Raw genomic sequence first — 17,403 nt, forward strand, 5'->3', positions numbered from 1 at the left:
GAAAGTTCGGAATTAGGGATTTCTTTACCATGTCATCCTATACATTTTTCTAAGAATTTATAAGATGTCCCAAAAATGAAGGACTGTTCTTTAAAAAGTTTCAAGTAACATAAGAAACTGGATAATACTAAATTTTAAAGTTCGCATAAAGTAATTTTAAATCAAGTTAATACCACTAAATTGCAACAATTACGATTTTTTTGTCAAATACATAAATACTTGAACATTTTAGCTTCGTCTGTAAAGTTTTTATAAATTCTTAATGTTTTCAAACTCTCAAGTTTTGTTGAAATAATTCAACTCCAAGTGAGTAAGTTACGGAAGCATTTGAAAGTATTGCAAGTGCAAACTTTTTCTTAAAAAGGATATAGTCAATAGCATTTTAAAGTATATACATCACATTCGTCCACTAACCCTAGTCCCCGATGAAACTTTAGATGATTTCTTGCAAAATATTACAATACATTGAAAACTATAAAAAAGCACTTAAAAATTGTTGATAACAAATGTGTGAATAAAATCTCCCAATCTTGAAATGAAGAAAAATTTAGTTTTAAAAGCATTTTGATTAGGATTTCTTTAAGATAAGTGTGTGATATCACTGCTTTGTATGAAAATTTATAATCACAATCACACATGTAGCAAAGTTCACTACAATGACTATTGAAATTGCGATGAATAAGTAATAACACCTATAAAAAAGCCTCAAAAGATATTCCGAGACTTGCATTTAACAAATATAGCGTTGAAAAGTTTATATCAAAAGTTATCAGTTCTTCATGAAATATTCATAGAAAACTAACTGATACTAACGAATTTCAAACTAGTTTTTATCTAGTAGAATTAAAACAAGATAAATGTGAATGAGGCACATGAAAGGAAATTGTAATCATGCATAGGGGTAAGTGGGACACCTTTGAAATTAGGATTTTTCACGTATTTTTAAATAAAATTGAGCCTTATCGTGATATAATTTAGCTGTACAGATTGGGAAGCCAAATTACATTATGATATGGCTCAGTTCCACTTAAACATACGAAAAAATCCCAATTAAAAAGGTGCCCCACTTCCCCCTATTATTTTTTTTACCCAAATAAAGACATATTCTATCTTTCTTTATTTTAACTATTTAAGAATACCAAAATAGCACAGTATTTTATTGAAATTTATTATTCTAAAAAATATTTTCTAAAATCTAGATGTTTCGACTATCGCAAGTTCCCCTACTCAAAGAAAACTATCAATACTCATTAAAATTTTCAAATTACTTGATTGGATTGAATAATAAGAATTTTAATTGCACTTAATTTGAATTAACACGAAACATGTACAATCTATCGATTTCTTCAATAAAAAAATTGAAGTAAAAATTTTAATATAAATTTATTCAAGAACATCTGTTTTCGTTTCATGAGAACCAATATGAAAATTAATGAACTTAAAATTCTCTGTGATACAGCTTGACCTACATTTCGTCTTGAACCTTCACATCCAAGAAAATAGGTACTGGCAGCGATTGTAACTGCTTGAATGTCCCCCACCCCCCGGGCAAATTCAATTTAAATTTTCGATTTGAAGCATTATTCGTAATTTTGTGCGCAACCAACTATCCCAAATCCATTTTGTACTCATGAATATATTTACCGACAATGGTGGCGAAGATAAGGACACCGGCCAGAAAGTCTGCCACGACAAAGAGGTACTCAGCATCATTCTCCGGCGTCGGAGTCTCCCCGATGGTGGTTAGGGTGAGCGTGGACCAGTAGAAACTGTAGATGTACTGACGTGACAGCGTTGAGTTCTTTGGTCCATTTAAGTTGTACACCCAATTGTCTGTGCCAAAACCCAGAGCGTAGCTAATTGCAAAGTAGAGGCACGCATTCCAGTGGATAAGCACAAGAATGGCCAGAACAACCTGCACAGGGGCGAGAAAAACACCCAAAGAAATTGATTTGAGTCCCGAAGTAGATAAAAGCTTACGGGGTGTTTGGAAAAAAAATGGGAAAGAGTCTAATTCAATAGAAATTTCATTTGGGCTTCCTCCACAATCATGTGGGAATCCCTTCTGAACACTTTAGGTATCTCCTTCTCAATCGTCCGGCTTCTTGACTACAGTCACTACAGTACAACCTCGATGTGGCAATGAAAAGCTATTTTATCCATACCATTACTTTTTTTTATATAAAGGTAACTTTTTCTTTAAAATGCTTTGTAACTTATTGTGAAATCTTATTTTGTCAGTCATGGTCTAATTCTGTTATACTTTACTAAATTGGGATTAACTTATGATTAATATCGTTAAATCGTTAAAATATCATCTTGATATCGCCAATCTTGAATCATCTTGAATCTTTTTACTAACGGAATTTAGTAGAATTATAGTCAAATTTTCTTGGCAATTTGTCGTCAGATAAGGATTTTAAATCCAGATATGAATGACTTAGATTTTAAAATTCTGAGATAAATCTGGTTAGAGATATGTCTGTAAATCGGTCTTTAAAGGTTGATTCTTATTCTCCAAAAATATCTTTAATTTCAAATTTTCTTAGAATACTTTAATTTTAAGGCAGTTCGAAAGGACTTTTTAAACCCTTAAATGCAGGAAATTTAAAGAGAAGATTGGAGTATATTAAACGTCTTTAGCCTTTAAAGCGTCAGAATTTTAGGTGGGATAGGTAACTCCATGAAAGACAAAAAGGAATATTTTTAAAATAAAGTTTTTGAAAGTGATTGAACAGAATTCTGTTCGCTTGGTACGTAATCCCAAGAATTGTGTTTATGCACAGAGAGCGACAATCAGAACAAGTGATTCCCAACCCCAATTTTAACCCAAGTAGAGACCGGAAAAAATCCTGTCTCCACCCGGGATCGAACTGGGGTCTTTTCGCTGTCTAGGCGAATGCTCTACCAACTGAGCTATGGGGACACACTGGCTCTGACTGTCTTTTTGCCACTGATCTTGATTAATTGCCAACGTGCACTTCAACTCGTTTTCGACTCGTACCACAAGTCTTGCCAACGGTATCATGCGTACAATTAAACCAGCAGCCCATGTTTTCCATGGATAATTAATTTATTTTGAAAGTGATTGAACAGAATTCTGTTCGCTTGGTACGTAATCCCAAGAATTGTGTTTATGCACAGAGAGCGACAATCAGAACAAGTGATTCCCAACCCCAATTTTAACCCAAGTAGAGACCGGAAAAAATCCTGTCTCCACCCGGGATCGAACTGGGGTCTTTTCGCTGTCTAGGCGAATGCTCTACCAACTGAGCTATGGGGACACACTGGCTCTGACTGTCTTTTTGCCACTGATCTTGATTAATTGCCAACGTGCTTTAATGCTGCCAACTAATTAATTCCGGTCTCTACTTGGGTTAAAATTGGGGTTGGGAATCACTTGTTCTGATTGTCGCTCTCTGTGTTTAAAATAAAGGTAACACCGGTACTTTATCAATCCATCACCGATTGAGACCGATGCAGTCTAGTTCAGAATTTCAAGACCTTTGAAAAAAGTCCAAATTTAACCAAATCCGTTGAAAATTAGGCCATCCAGGGTGTGTGGAATTTAACCTTGAACAATCCAAGATGGAGATTTTTCTGGCGATAGGTTCAGCTTGACTATTCAAAACATATTCAAAAATTAACGATATCGCCTCTGCTAATTTTGCGATAAGTAAAAAATCATGTTTTAGAAGGGGTGACATGAATGAACGGTACTTTGGATAAGTTAGTTCGCTAGAGAATGTTGACTTGTGGGGTTCACCGAAGAGCGGAAGTCTATATTTCTTACCATTTGGAAGCCAGAATAGTGAAAGTTGAAAAAACAATTGAATTGTGAAAACTGCTCTCTCGTGGGCTTTGAGCAGTTAAAATAACTAAAGAAGGTTAGAATTTTTATTTCGATCTAGTTCTTGTAAAATTTAACATCTTCAACATAATTTTGGGATAAAACTTTGAGAATTAAATCCTTAAATCGGTCTTTGCATGGTAATTCATACATTCCCATAAAAATCTTTAACTCTAAGGCATTAAATTTCATTAAATCTTTAAGACAAACCTTTAATTGATCTGTTAAAATTCAATCAGAATAATTTAGATAAAAATGTAAGCTTGGTTTTTAGAGGCTAATTCGTATCCTCGGGCAATGAGTCAAGTGGTAGAGCACTCGCTCTATGATGCAATTGTCTCGGGTTCGAATCCCCTTTAGGTCATCAGGAATTTTTCTGGAGTTAACGGTGTTCGGATTACATCCAGTGAGCTTCACTGCACTTGATTCCACGGGCATGGGACTGACAACCTCATCCCGTACAAGAAAAAATAATAATGCATGTCTAGAAATCCCTTAGCGGGAAGGCCTTGTTCCTTCATGGAATGTTGTGCCAGCATTATTAATATTATTAATAAATTCGTATCCTTAAAGAAAATTTTTAATTTTGTACTGTCACATTTCTTTAATGATTCATGCTATAACGCAGAAAACTCCACAATAATGAAATAGAAATTGTGACTTCTTTGATTTTAAAGATTGTCTTGAAAATATTTTAAACTATTAATTTCAGAAAATTTTAAGGACAGAATGGATTATACAAAGCATCATTAGCTTTTAACACAGAATAAGAAATCTTTAATTTTGCGACTAATAAACTTGTTTTTTAACCCTTTAAGGACGAGTGGGACATCGGTGTCCCAAAAACAAAAACTTTTTTTTTGACTATAGAAAGTTATTTTGTCCTCTAGCAGTCCGAAAAATTAGTTTTTAATTTTGGGACACCGGTGTCCCAAAGGGTTAAGCTTGTTTTATCAAAGAATTTGAGGTGCTCAATTTAATTTAATTAAAATGTTTAGGCTTTATGAATCTCCAAATTGATAAATCTTCTCAAGGTTTTAAAGAAAAATCTAATTTTAAAATTTTAAGAACCTATCCCCAGAATACGAAGAAGACTATAAGATCGCGTATAAAAGTTGGATTACTAAGAATTGCCTCATAATCAAGGACTTTGTTTAATTTACAATCTTTTAAAAAAATCTGTAAAAAAGACAGATATAAAATTATGTCATTTCGAGGTTTCACTGTATCGGAATGGAGAGTTTATCGCATAATATGTTGGGAAGGACTTTAGAGGGGTGAAAGTTTGTGAAAAAAGGCCCTTTTTCAAGGGTGGGAAAGAAAAACAGATCGTATATAGAGGGTTATAAGAAGAATAAAATACTCACTTTGCATATTCGAAATACATTTGGATAGCCGGTGGCTGTTTCTGTCCTATCGAACCATTCCCACATTCTTGGCATACGCAGGAGTCTATTGATTCGGACGATAACAGGACACGGAACACGAGCATTGCAGGAGCTCGGTGGCCACCACAAGTAGGCAATATCGGTAGGAAGAATTGAGAGTAAATCCAGACGCCAGCCTTTCGTTGAGAAATAGTGCCGACGCAATTTTGCGGCGTTTCGCACCAAGAGCCCCTGCTCCAGGTAACCTACAAGGAAAAAGATGTGTCTTGATAAGAGGAAGTTATATAGCATGCAGGCAGAATATTCTATTTTTTCTCCCTTTTATTCTCAATTTTATTCATCACATTGGCTTCATATATTGTGGTGAAAAAGTCCACCTGGTAGATATTATTGTCACCATTGGAATATTTTTGGTATCCAATGTGGGTTGAAAGAGAAATCAATATTGCAATTTTCTAAGATTTCCCATTTTCCCTCATCCTCAGGAATTGTGTTTGATTATATTTCTCTAACTCGTCATTTCTTCAACATACAATAGATACAAGATATTGAGCCTCTGGGAATTTTTTAAATTGCTTTTAGGTTAAAGATCTTCCTCCTGGTAAATTGAACTGAATAGTGAGATAAAGTTTAGTATAAGAAATAACATTTGTCAAAAAAGTAAGAGAAAAAAATGTCACGTTGTGGAAGAGAAAGTTCCTCGCATGATTCAAGTTTTAATTTAAAACAAATAGATAGCAATAACTGAAACTTTCTTAAGTTTTCCCGCTATGAGTATTATTCTTTATTTACAATTCGAATTGTCGGAGTAATTTTGTACAGGCTTTAGATCAGGAAATTGAGAGAATTTTATGAAATCTAAATATTTATCCGTTTCTTTTGCAAATGAACATGTATCATAAATGTTTAAATTAAATTTGTTGTGATGTTCATAAGTAGAGTGCGAAAAAATAAGATGAACATTTACAATACGTTTGTGAACGAATGAGATAGAAATTTTGTTTTCGTGATATTTTCGTGATAATGAAAGAGTTGCAAGGTCATTAAAATTTATATAAAAAAACGTAAAACCCTCTTTAAATTACGGTCCTACTAATTTTCAAATATAAAGTTACTTTGTGCTATATTTAGATGTTAACTCATATTTAGAAATCGTAAAATTGGTAATTGGTCAGTATTAGATTTTTTTAAAAGTTGCATTGATCCCAATCGGTAATTGAATGGTAAGATATCGACTAGCTAGTTTCCGGTGCTACTACTTTCCGGTAACTTCCCATAACTGGATATTATCTTTTATCTCTCACCCCTATTCCACTCTAAAATTATGTTTTTTCGGATTATTTACACATTGGTTCTAGATTCTAGAGAATTTTCTGTTTTTTTAGTATGATTTAAATTAAAGTGCCAAGTCAAATTTTTTTTTCAATGTATCTTATTAACCGGTGGCAGCCAAAATCCTGAAAACCAAAATCCCGAACGTCAAAATCCCGAAAGCCAAAATCCCGAATGTTCAAAATCCTAAAAGGGATGAAATTATATGGGGGAAAATGTTTAGAAGAAGGTTTTCCTTTGCCTCCAGAAAGCGCGGGTGCAATAGTGGGAGTATCTATGACACTTTTAAGAATTCGGGATTTTAGTTTTCGGGATGTTGGCTTTCGGGATTTTGGAGTTCGGGATTTTGGAGTTCGGTATTTTGGCTTTCGGGATTTTGGCGTTCGGGATTTTGGCTTTCGAGATTTTGACCGGGACCCGACACATTCTTCTCCCTGGATAGAGGCCATAATGCTGGGTACTCCGTACAGCTGCTCCAATTCAGGGTTCATTCCCTTCATCCTAATCCAGAAATCTCCCGTTGTTGCATATTTCACGACGCTAAATACTTTTATAAATCGGATAAAATTAACTATTAACCATCGACGCATAAATTTAGATTAATAAGGGTTCCCAATGGTTAAAAGTTAATTGTATCCGATTTATAAAAGTACTTGGCCTAGTGAAATATGCAACAACGGGAGATTTCTGGATTAGAATGAAGGGAATGAACCCTGAATTGGAGCAGCTGTACGGAGTACCCTACCCAACATTATGGCCTCTATCCAGGGAGAAGAATGTGCCTACTAGAATGCCCACGAAGCTATGGAATCTGGAACCGGAGGGAATAAGGCCAAAAGGTTATCTCAGAAGGAGACGGAAAGACGTAGTGGATGATACCCTTTAATGAACTGGGTGTGCTTTAATACTGGTTTATGATGGCTGTGGTGAGTAATGACGGCAGAAACCTCAAAGGGACGGAGTGCCAAATGCAGAGTCTGCATTGGACCGTCATGATGAAAATTTCTACAATATTTTGTGAAAAGGTAGTGCTTGCAATAAACCCTAACCCGATTTGCCCAATTGATCTCAATACCTGAGAAAGGGGACAAAAAATCACCGTAAAGATTGAAGAGGAATGAATCCTAACCAAGTTAAAACTCGTATTTTTATTCTCACAATCAATTTAGATTTACTAGTGCGCACTCTTAGCCAAATTTTATATTCGGAATAGTTTTTCTGAAAATTTAATGAACCAATTTAAGTGATCTCAAATAAACTGTGCGAAAATATTTAAAAAAATACAATTTTTTTATGACTTTTGACAATTATGAGCAAACATTTGTCGGCTATCTAGAAACCATTTAACTTCTTCTTGGTGAACATGAAATAAATCGGTTCAGAAGAAGCGAACCTAAGGTTATCTAAAAGATATCTAAAAATAGTAAACACGGTTCTACTTAAATTATAAACGCAAAAGTAAATTGCAGTCAAAGTTAGAAGCATTTTCGTTCTATAGGGAAAGTGCTGATAAGTTGGGATAGGGTGCATAGCATATGAGACCCAATGTCCTAAGGTAGAAATCCAATATATTCGATACAAATTAAGTATTTTTATTTGCTCTCTTTTCAGAAGTATTGTTTTAAACCTTGACAAGCGGTTTATTTTATCATCTTTGCCTTTCTAAAAATAATTATAATACGCTTAAAAATGAACAAAAATGTAGAAATGAATTTGACTGTAATTTTGGACAGGTTGCTTGCAATTTTAAAAACTGCTTGTAATTTTGTACGGCTTAGCCGCCTCAATATGATGCCCATTGTTGCTCATTTCAAGAACTTAACTTACCAAGTGCGCTTCGTGTTTATAAAAAGGAACCGTAGATTGTCCTAGGGAAACCGGAAATTTAAAAAAAAGGATTGCATGCAAAGTGTCTAAAATTAGAAGCTGTACTAAATTACAAGAAGTTCCCTATCAATTAACCCTAAGCAATAGAAACAGATATACCACTCACGGTTCACCTTGACTGCAGATAAGTCAATCACGGTTACTGATCATCACTGATACACTGATGAATGAGCTAATCACGGAGACTGATCGGTATTTTCTTATTCGATTGGATACATTTGCATTAATATTGTTAGTAGTATTATACTTTAAATAGTTTGTTATATTGAGTAGTTAAATTCGTCAGTCTTCCAGTCATATGAGCTATATATTAAGGCCTAAATAAGTCGATATAAATATTTAAAAGTTATAAAGCACTAACTTAAAATTACAAGGACCAGAAAGGTTGTCTTTTCTGCGATTTTGAGTATTCTCAAAAAAAAAAATTCAATAAATTTTCAAATAATCTAAATGTTTTTTTTTAGAAATATTATATATTCAAAAAGGCTTCTCTTTTATGCTTTTATTTACGGAATTATTTTGAAGAAAATAGGTACAAAAATGAAATAACTAATCCTATTTTTCTACAACAGGGAACGAACCACTGATGACAGTTGTTCCCTGTCACTTTTATTCCAGAAATATCTGCCCATTATCTAAAACTATAAAGGATAATTCGACTTTTTTGCGAAATAAAATTCTTCCATTTTTGAGGTGCTTAATTTTGCTTAATTAAATTGAAGAGAAAAAAGATTTTATCCTTTATCCAGTTCTTATGTGGTTACTGACTTATGTAAAGTTCCCTCAAAATCCCACGCTCTGTGAATCCATAGACCATATGACAAAGCAAGGAATTGTTAGATTTGAGTAAGTGGAAGAATTATTTCAAAGAAAAAGAAAATAAAGAAATGCTCTTTCCCGCCCATGCCACTGAGGAAGGCTTGGAGTCTGAGCCGAAAGCTTTGGAAAGAATCGTTGTTTTTCTGAGCTGCCCCTTTATCCAGTTCATTCCGAGAAATTGTTCAAGTCCCATGAATTTTAAAAAGAATAATGCTATATGTAGTGGCTGATTGAAATGACTGATTTAATGTTTAGAAGCATTTCTCAGAAACTGTCGAAATTGGTCGAAATCTATCCATATTGATACTTTAAGTCCAGGGGCATGACAATTCCAAAGTTTTACAATGTTTCTCACCATTTAAAGAACATCTTTTGCAAGCATGTGACAAGTTAATTTTTTTTATATGGAGCTATTTGAAGCCAATTCCTAAATTGATCTCGAACTCAGCGCACAGTGCTCCGAGCAAAAAATGTATTTAAACAAAAATTTAGTATATTTATCCCTTCATACGGAAAGGTATCTTATAATACGGAAAAACTTCTCACTTTTTTGTTATTTAGTGTAACGGTCGCGAGTGCAAAAAAAATCCCATATAAATTTAAAGCGAAGTATGAGAAAGTGGCTTCAAATTTCAGGCAACTTGCCAGGGGCCTGATCTTTTGTTATCTTTGTACAACTTCTCATTGTAAATTAAATTCGCAAAAAATACCAATTGAAAATAAAATCCAAGTTAATATTGAGTATTAGACCAAAAACTGTCAATTTATACCGACGTAGTTTAGAAAATCAGAGCTCTTCTTTAAACTTTATTAAAAGTGTATTTGTGTTAATTAATATTCTGTGAAAATTTAGCTCCTTCTTTGCTTTTTCATCTTATTATTCCTGTTTTAAGTTACTACACAGATTTCCCAGGATACATTTTTTTTTTAATTTCAAGACAACATCAAAGCTTACAAAGTTCATTCTTGAGCTATTTAATCTGGGTAAATTTAAATAATTAAATGAAGATTAGAAGACTCTATCCACGTGAATATAGAGTTAAGAAACTATTTTATGGATTATAAAAAATTTTATTAATTTACTTGACTCGCCAAGTTATATCTCCAAGTTAATCTACAAACATATAATTTTATATGAATATTTATAAGTTAATGAAACTTTAGAAGAAACAAAATAAATACATCGATGCTATTTTCTTCAAAGTGCAACAGACTTTAAATATGATATCATAAAGAGAATAAACCACAAATCTAACAATAATGCAATAATAGTCAATAAATTTCCTGCATTTTAATTGAAAAAAAAATCTTTATAGAATTACTTTCTCCCAAACGATTGGTTGTAATACACATAACTTTATCTGATAAAATCCAGGCGAATGTGTTGATTAAGGGCAATTGTCTCTCGATAGTCATTTGAAGAGCTATATAAAATTCCTCAAGATTGGAGCTTAATTCACTGTATAAATTTTCCAAACAATTTCAATTAAGTTCCAATGGAGAAAATCCCCAAGTGTTGCGGGGGGTCTATTGTGAGGTTGTTGAGAAAACCGAAAAGCTTCAATCATTTAATGGTTGGTTTGTGTGCATTAAAAAGAGACTGGGTGAATTATTTACACAAGCCCCAGAGCACATGTTTCCAACTATTATTTTCTAACACATAGTGGCTGTGTGGAAAATAATCCCAAGAGTAAGAGGGAAAGCTATAAAGTTAATTGCTCAATGTGGGCGCAGTTTCAGCAATTTGTACATGAAGCTCTGCGGTTTTAGCTGAGGGTGGTTGGTATCAGCAGGAGTGAGAAACTTGACAAATTCAACGTTAAACAAACCACATATAGAATGCTCTATGGAAAATTATTTTCTTCACTTTTTCCCACCACAAGCCTCCATTCCCAGTTGGAAATTATATAAAAAAGAATTTATGTTGTGGTTGTCTTCAGAGTTATTTTTCCACATACAATGTTAGCAACTTTTCGAGACATTGTAGTTAATGTTAAGTGTATTGCTGACTTTATTCACTGTTGTGGTTTAACTTACACCCCCCCCCCCCCTGCCACTATTTTCTATGGGTTGACATTTCAAGCTGAAATAACAAGGGATATCCTTACATCTTCATTTCCTTACCTTCATGACAGTGAACAAGTGTATCGATGATGTAGATAAAGTCACATGTATAATCCAGAATCCACCACAGAGCAGGAGATTTCTTATTCAACTCCCAGAAGACAGCACGTCCTATCACAAAAATGACATTGTAAAGAACGGCAACTGACACAACAGCTAACCACTGGAATTTTGAAGAAAAAAATAACATTACTGTCTTATATAGTTTAAATTGAAATTCAATATCGACCCATGAACATATTCTGTATAAAAACTCTTCAAAAGCTCTAATTAAATATGACACATATACAGCAAAAATGAAGAGTTCACCATAATCCTTTTTTCAAAAGCGCCAATTATAAAAAAAAAAAACAAATTAAAAAATAATAATAAAAAAATGTTTAAAATCAACCTCTCCCTTTCTACGAGTATATTACTGCTGAAAAGGCTTGATTATTTTATAAAAGTTGCTGGTAATTAAATTATCCTTCCCTTTTGACCGAAATGAACAAATTTATTTAATAAAAACCACAAAAATGGAGCTCTCAATTTCTGTTTCATGCAGTTTGAGCATAACGTTGATGCATGGGATTTGCTTATTTTACAAGACGAGTTTTGACTGTTTGAAGTTTATACACTGAAAGTTCAAATTGATGTCTCAAAGGCTTTTCATGCTCCTTTGTGTGACCATATTAAACCTCTTCTCGACCACAATATACAGCAGTCAGATCATCTAACACAGAAGTTCCTGAAAATTCACAAATGGTTTATTGTGCAAAAACAAAGCGTCCAAATTTAGCTATATGCTCGTACCAGTGAATTAATATAGTAATTTGTTTGGCCGTATGAAGAGGAAATGAATCGGGTGCTCTAGTTGGAATTTTTGAAAAAATCTCATTCATTTCGTCTTTTTTATATTTGTTTGTAAGTAATTTAAACTGGTTCATAGTTAATCTTAATATTCTCATAACATGGAATACGAGTAATAAAGTTTAAAATCAGATAATAAATTGTAATCGATAAATTATCGGTTCTGAACCGATTGGTAATGATTCCAACTCCTCAGAGATACAAAGACATATTATTTTAGGGGATCTCAGTGGCGCAATAGGCATGATCGTTGGTCTTGGACGGATGAGATCTCTGACTCGACTTTCACAGTTGTAAGTTTGAGCCTCGCCCGGTGCAAAAACTGAATGTTTAGAAAAAGACATTTTCACATGGCATCCACAATACGGAGAAGGCGCTCCTTGGGCTCTTTTTTTTTCAAGACGAAGAAGAAAGGTGGAATAAGCAAGGTCATTTTAATTTAATGTAGCACTAAGTATGGGTACATTATAATCCGCTTTTTTCAAATTTTTATCGGTCTGAAGCTCAAACGGTAAGAGATATCGGGTTCTGGATTTCAATACCCCCCCCCCTCCATAATTAAATATTATACCCAGACCTTTTGTTCTTTTTTCTAACCATCTCCCACGCTTCCATTAAAAATTATATTTTCGGTTTAAGTTGAAAACATCTCCAAGTTTTTTTACCGATATGACTTAAGAAATAGTCAAAGCAAATAATTCGTCCTAAAAGCTTTTCCGAAAACTATAAAACTATAAAAAAATATATAAAACTTATAAAAAAAAGCCTGGGTGGAGGCAGGAATTTTTTCCTGTCTCTATTTGGGTTGAATTGTGGGTTGGGAGTCACTTGTTCTGATTGTCGCTCTCTGTGCATAAACACAAAACTTCTTAGGCTTACGTACCAAGCGAACAGAAGTCTGTTCAATCACTTTTATAAAACTTATCAACATAGCATCTTTTGAAGTTAAACCATTCTGGAGGGCCTATTTTTCAACAATTTAGCTAAAATTTAGATTTTTTGAAAAGTCTTGGAATTTTCAATTTGGCTTCAACGATCCCAATCGATAATGGATCGGAAAAGTACCCGTGATTAATTCATCTTTCCGGAATATTTCATTTTAGGACGAATGCTTGTCACTAAAACTCATTATTACTTGTAAATATCTCGTAAAGGGTATTTAGCTTTTTTTTAACTCTTTCGCATATTTTGGAACTCTGAGTATGGGACTCCCAAAGCAAACAAAGCAAAATGTGCAAGTTCTCAGAAAAAAGGACATTTTTTTTTAATTTTTTAGAACAAAAAAAGTGTTCTTTTTTTTTGTGGATGATTGTATAAAACACAAAGATATCCGAATCTAAGGTATTTTAATCCAAAAAAATGTGAACTAGCCCGTAGTACCAAGAAATTAAAGAATTAAGATAAAATAGCCTAATTTTGAACCTGCTCAAAGTGGGATTTTTTCACAACTACTACAACATTTTTCCTTTGGAAGTGCAGTACTGAATTTTTGTTTATATAATATCTATTTCATAATATTTTTATTTGATCTTTTGGGCTCTAGATAAATCGCAAATCAAAGAATTAATATTGATAAATTTTATTTAAAAAAAATCCATTTAGAACAGATCCTGAAGTAAACTGTTTTACTGTTCAACTCAAAATCTATTTTTTTTTTTTCAAATCCCATAATTTTTTTTAACTTTAGACGACTCTTGTATAACTTTCAGAGTTTCTAAAGAACGGTGAATCTATTTATTTTGACTTGACTTTTTTATAACAAATCAAATATTTTTCAATGGTAATAAAATAACCAGACGGGTGAAGTGAATGAAAATATCTAAATTAAATTAACAATGATATTGTAGTAAAGAGAGCTTACAAAAAGAGATTACATCCATTTGAGGTTAATATTAAGTGGTGTAGATTTTAATTTTCTTTGAAAGGTAAAAGCGGTTAAGAAAACCAATCTAAATTTCGTACATTTCACCCACTTTTATTATTTTAATTGGCGAAGAGTTTAATTAATAAACCGAATGAGATTTCCTCAGTTCTCTGTTGGAATTTCAATGTAATTTTCTTCAGCCAAAACTCATCAATATATCTATTTCCTGCCAATCGTCAGGATTTGAGTAAGAAAGGCAACATGACCTTGCTCCATTAAGCAGATTAATTGTTCAAAATGTTTCAGAGTAAGTTTGACAAAATTACGGTTACAAGGCAAATGTCCAAAGGAATGACTCTAAAATGCTCGATTGAGCATTGAATGGGTGAAAATCGTGAAAATTGACCTCTTTATCAATAAATTGAGGCAGAAAGTTGAACTGGAAACTTTGTAATATGTGTCTAAATTCCCTAAGGAATATATTTCTATAGAAAAGATGATAAAGTTTCTTCCCATATGAGATATGATCAAAATTTTCTACATTTTCACTTTTAGGAGTAGATAGATATTTTTCAATAGCTTTATCGTTCTTTTATAGACATTTCATTGAATTTTCAATGTGCGGCTAAATTCAGTTTACACATCTTATATCGGCAATGACTTGCAGATCTTGAAGCATACAAAATTTGATATTTCATCACCAAGAAAATCATAAAGTGTCCCCAGAATGGTGCTATTTAAATACACAGATCTGTGTGTTCATTTATTTACATGTAATTTAAAAGAAGTAAAAAAAAGATAGATAATTAAACACTATTTAAAACCTGCAAATTATTACGCAGACTTTCCATCGATTTGAAAATGGAAAAATTAATTATTAATTAATTATTAATTCACGGAAAAACTAATTAATAAAGTGATAATAAGAACTATAAAAAAGAACCGGAAATACAATTTTTCCAAATTTGGAAAACATAAAAACGCCAGAAAAAAAGATTTGTAAAAATATTTAAGGAATTTGGGGATATGGGTATAAATTTCTAATTTAACAGATTATAGAGGTAAATGGTTTATAATTTTACATCCGAATTTGCAACTAAACCTATTTTAAACTAGGTTTGTAAAACTACAAATATTGTAGTAAAAGGGTTTTAATACAAATGTTTTTTTCTTTAATAAATTAATGTTCACTATTAGAAAACCAATTTATTATCTTTATTTGGAGTCTGATTCATACAAATATTTCGAATGAAAAGGATTTAATTACTTCAATTACCTCAATTATTTTTTAATCCTTAATAAATTAAAGATTACAGAAAAAATATTAACACAATTTCCATTACAGTTACCGATCTTTACAAATAAGTTTGTTTAGGAGCAAAAAATTTATAAAAGAGAGGCGACTTACAGCAAACTGGAGCAATTTAGCTACTTTAGTTTTTTGACAAAAGGTATTTTCGAGAGATCAAACGGAAAAAGGTTTTGAAAAAATTACTTTTTAATTTTTTTTCTTTTTGCAAATGAGTTGCTTGTAATCCGTATATGTTTTTTATGTATTTAAAAAATAATAATTTTACTTCATATAAAAAATAGTTCTTTTCTAAAAGTTGATCATTTTTCATAGGTCAAAAGTTTCTTGATAAATTTGAAAAAGTGGCTCAGAATGGTCAAAATATGTGCAATTAACATCCTGTTACCTGTTATATTATAAAGTAATGTTATTTGAGAGCCAACTGATCGGTTTGCTTATTTCCAAAGTTTTCAATGATCAATATGCATATAAAATCAATGAAAAAATGTAGTTTTTGTAACTTTATAATTTAAGTTAAAATGAGAAATTACAAAAAAAAAATTGAAAAAAGGGAGAATCGTATAGAGATACTGCTGGGATGAATGTGTATCATTAATTTCTAAATTTCCTCAAATCCCTACATCATATACATAAAATTGCCAAATTTACAGTGTAAAGGCATGAGTACATCTAAAAACGCTAGTGGAAGCCACAGGGTTTCGACTTAGAGGGTTGGTAACCACTTTATAAGTATCTCTGATAGTGAGCCTAATGAGATCTTATTCCAGAATTTCAGAATTCGTCAGTTTCTGAAAGAAAACCGGCCCCAAATATTACAAAAATCAAGAGTAAGGGCAGAATCACATTGACAGTAAAATGCTCACCGTCACCGTCAAAGCCCTCACCGTATTTCGTTAATTTACGCATTTTCATTGCAATTCTTACGCAAATTTTCCATTACGTTATTACCTTGTCTCATACTCGGTGGCACTAGGTGAAAATAGTATAAGAAAATTGAATAAATAAAGCGAAAATGCGATAAACGGTAAGCAAAACAAAAAACTGTAGGATTTTTTTGCTACAGTTTTTCGTACAGTTTTATTGCTCACCGTTTATCGCATTTTCGCTTTATTTCTTCAATTTTCTTATATTATTTACGCCTAGTGCTACCGAGTATGAGATAAGGTAATATGGTAATGGAAAATTTACGTAAGAATTGCAATGAAAATGCGTAAATCAACGAAATACGGTGAGGACTTTGACGGTGACGGTGAGCATTTTACTGTCAATGTGATTCTGCCCTAAATTGTGAAAATTGGTAAAAACGGTTGGATGTCTCCTAGGACTTCATAAAAAAGTCTGATCTGAAAAAAAGGTTGCAGATTATCTTTTCTAACGTACTTTGAGTAATTCAAATTTATCAAAAAACTTCTGCCTGATGAAAAATGATCAAATCTTAGAAAAGGATTTTTATATGAGAAAAAAATTAATTAGTTTTTTTTTCTTTTGAAATACATAAATAACATCTACGGGTTACAAGCAACACATTCACAAAAAAAAATTAAAGTCATTTTTTCTATCATGTTTTCCACTTGATTTTTCGAACATACCTTTGTCAAGAAACTTATGGCCGATACTGTATATTAGTTTATAAAATGAATGAGCTAGAGACTCAGAGTAATAAAACTATCTTTCTAGGTTACAGACCTTTAAATCCAAAATTTGTATTTGTAGAAATCTGATTTGTAATCATGCTAAATTACAAATTAGCCTGCACAACTAGAAACTTTGGTATTAGAACCACATTCTGTCTCATTTTGTAACTTTTTACATAGAAATTACAAAACTTGACCTCCTTTTGTGCAAATTTTTCCTCTAGTTATAGAAAGGAATATAAATGCGACCGTATTTCAAATTTGAGGTCATTAATGGCCTCTACAAATGAGAAATTTTCGTCAAAATAGAGTATTTTAACGTTATTTATTTGAATTTCTGCAAT

The 17,403-nt window shown here is 32.4% G+C and overlaps 1 protein-coding gene across 2 annotated transcripts in view; it reads right to left on the reverse strand.

Moving 5' to 3' along the window:
* The window catches only part of LOC129799005 (cyclic nucleotide-gated cation channel subunit A), a 65,273-nt gene that overhangs the window by 12,799 nt on the left and 35,071 nt on the right, over nucleotides 1-17,403 (reverse strand). For both annotated transcript variants that reach the window (XM_055842570.1, XM_055842571.1), the window contains 3 exons: nucleotides 11,401-11,563; nucleotides 5,218-5,483; nucleotides 1,645-1,915 (listed from right to left, as the gene is read on the reverse strand). In XM_055842570.1, the coding sequence (XP_055698545.1) occupies nucleotides 1,645-1,915; nucleotides 5,218-5,483; nucleotides 11,401-11,563 (700 nt within the window). The remainder of the gene's footprint in view (nucleotides 1-1,644; nucleotides 1,916-5,217; nucleotides 5,484-11,400; nucleotides 11,564-17,403) is intronic.

This window comes from Phlebotomus papatasi, chromosome 1 (assembly GCF_024763615.1).
Source record: "Phlebotomus papatasi isolate M1 chromosome 1, Ppap_2.1, whole genome shotgun sequence".
Lineage (NCBI taxonomy): Eukaryota > Metazoa > Arthropoda > Insecta > Diptera > Psychodidae > Phlebotomus > Phlebotomus papatasi.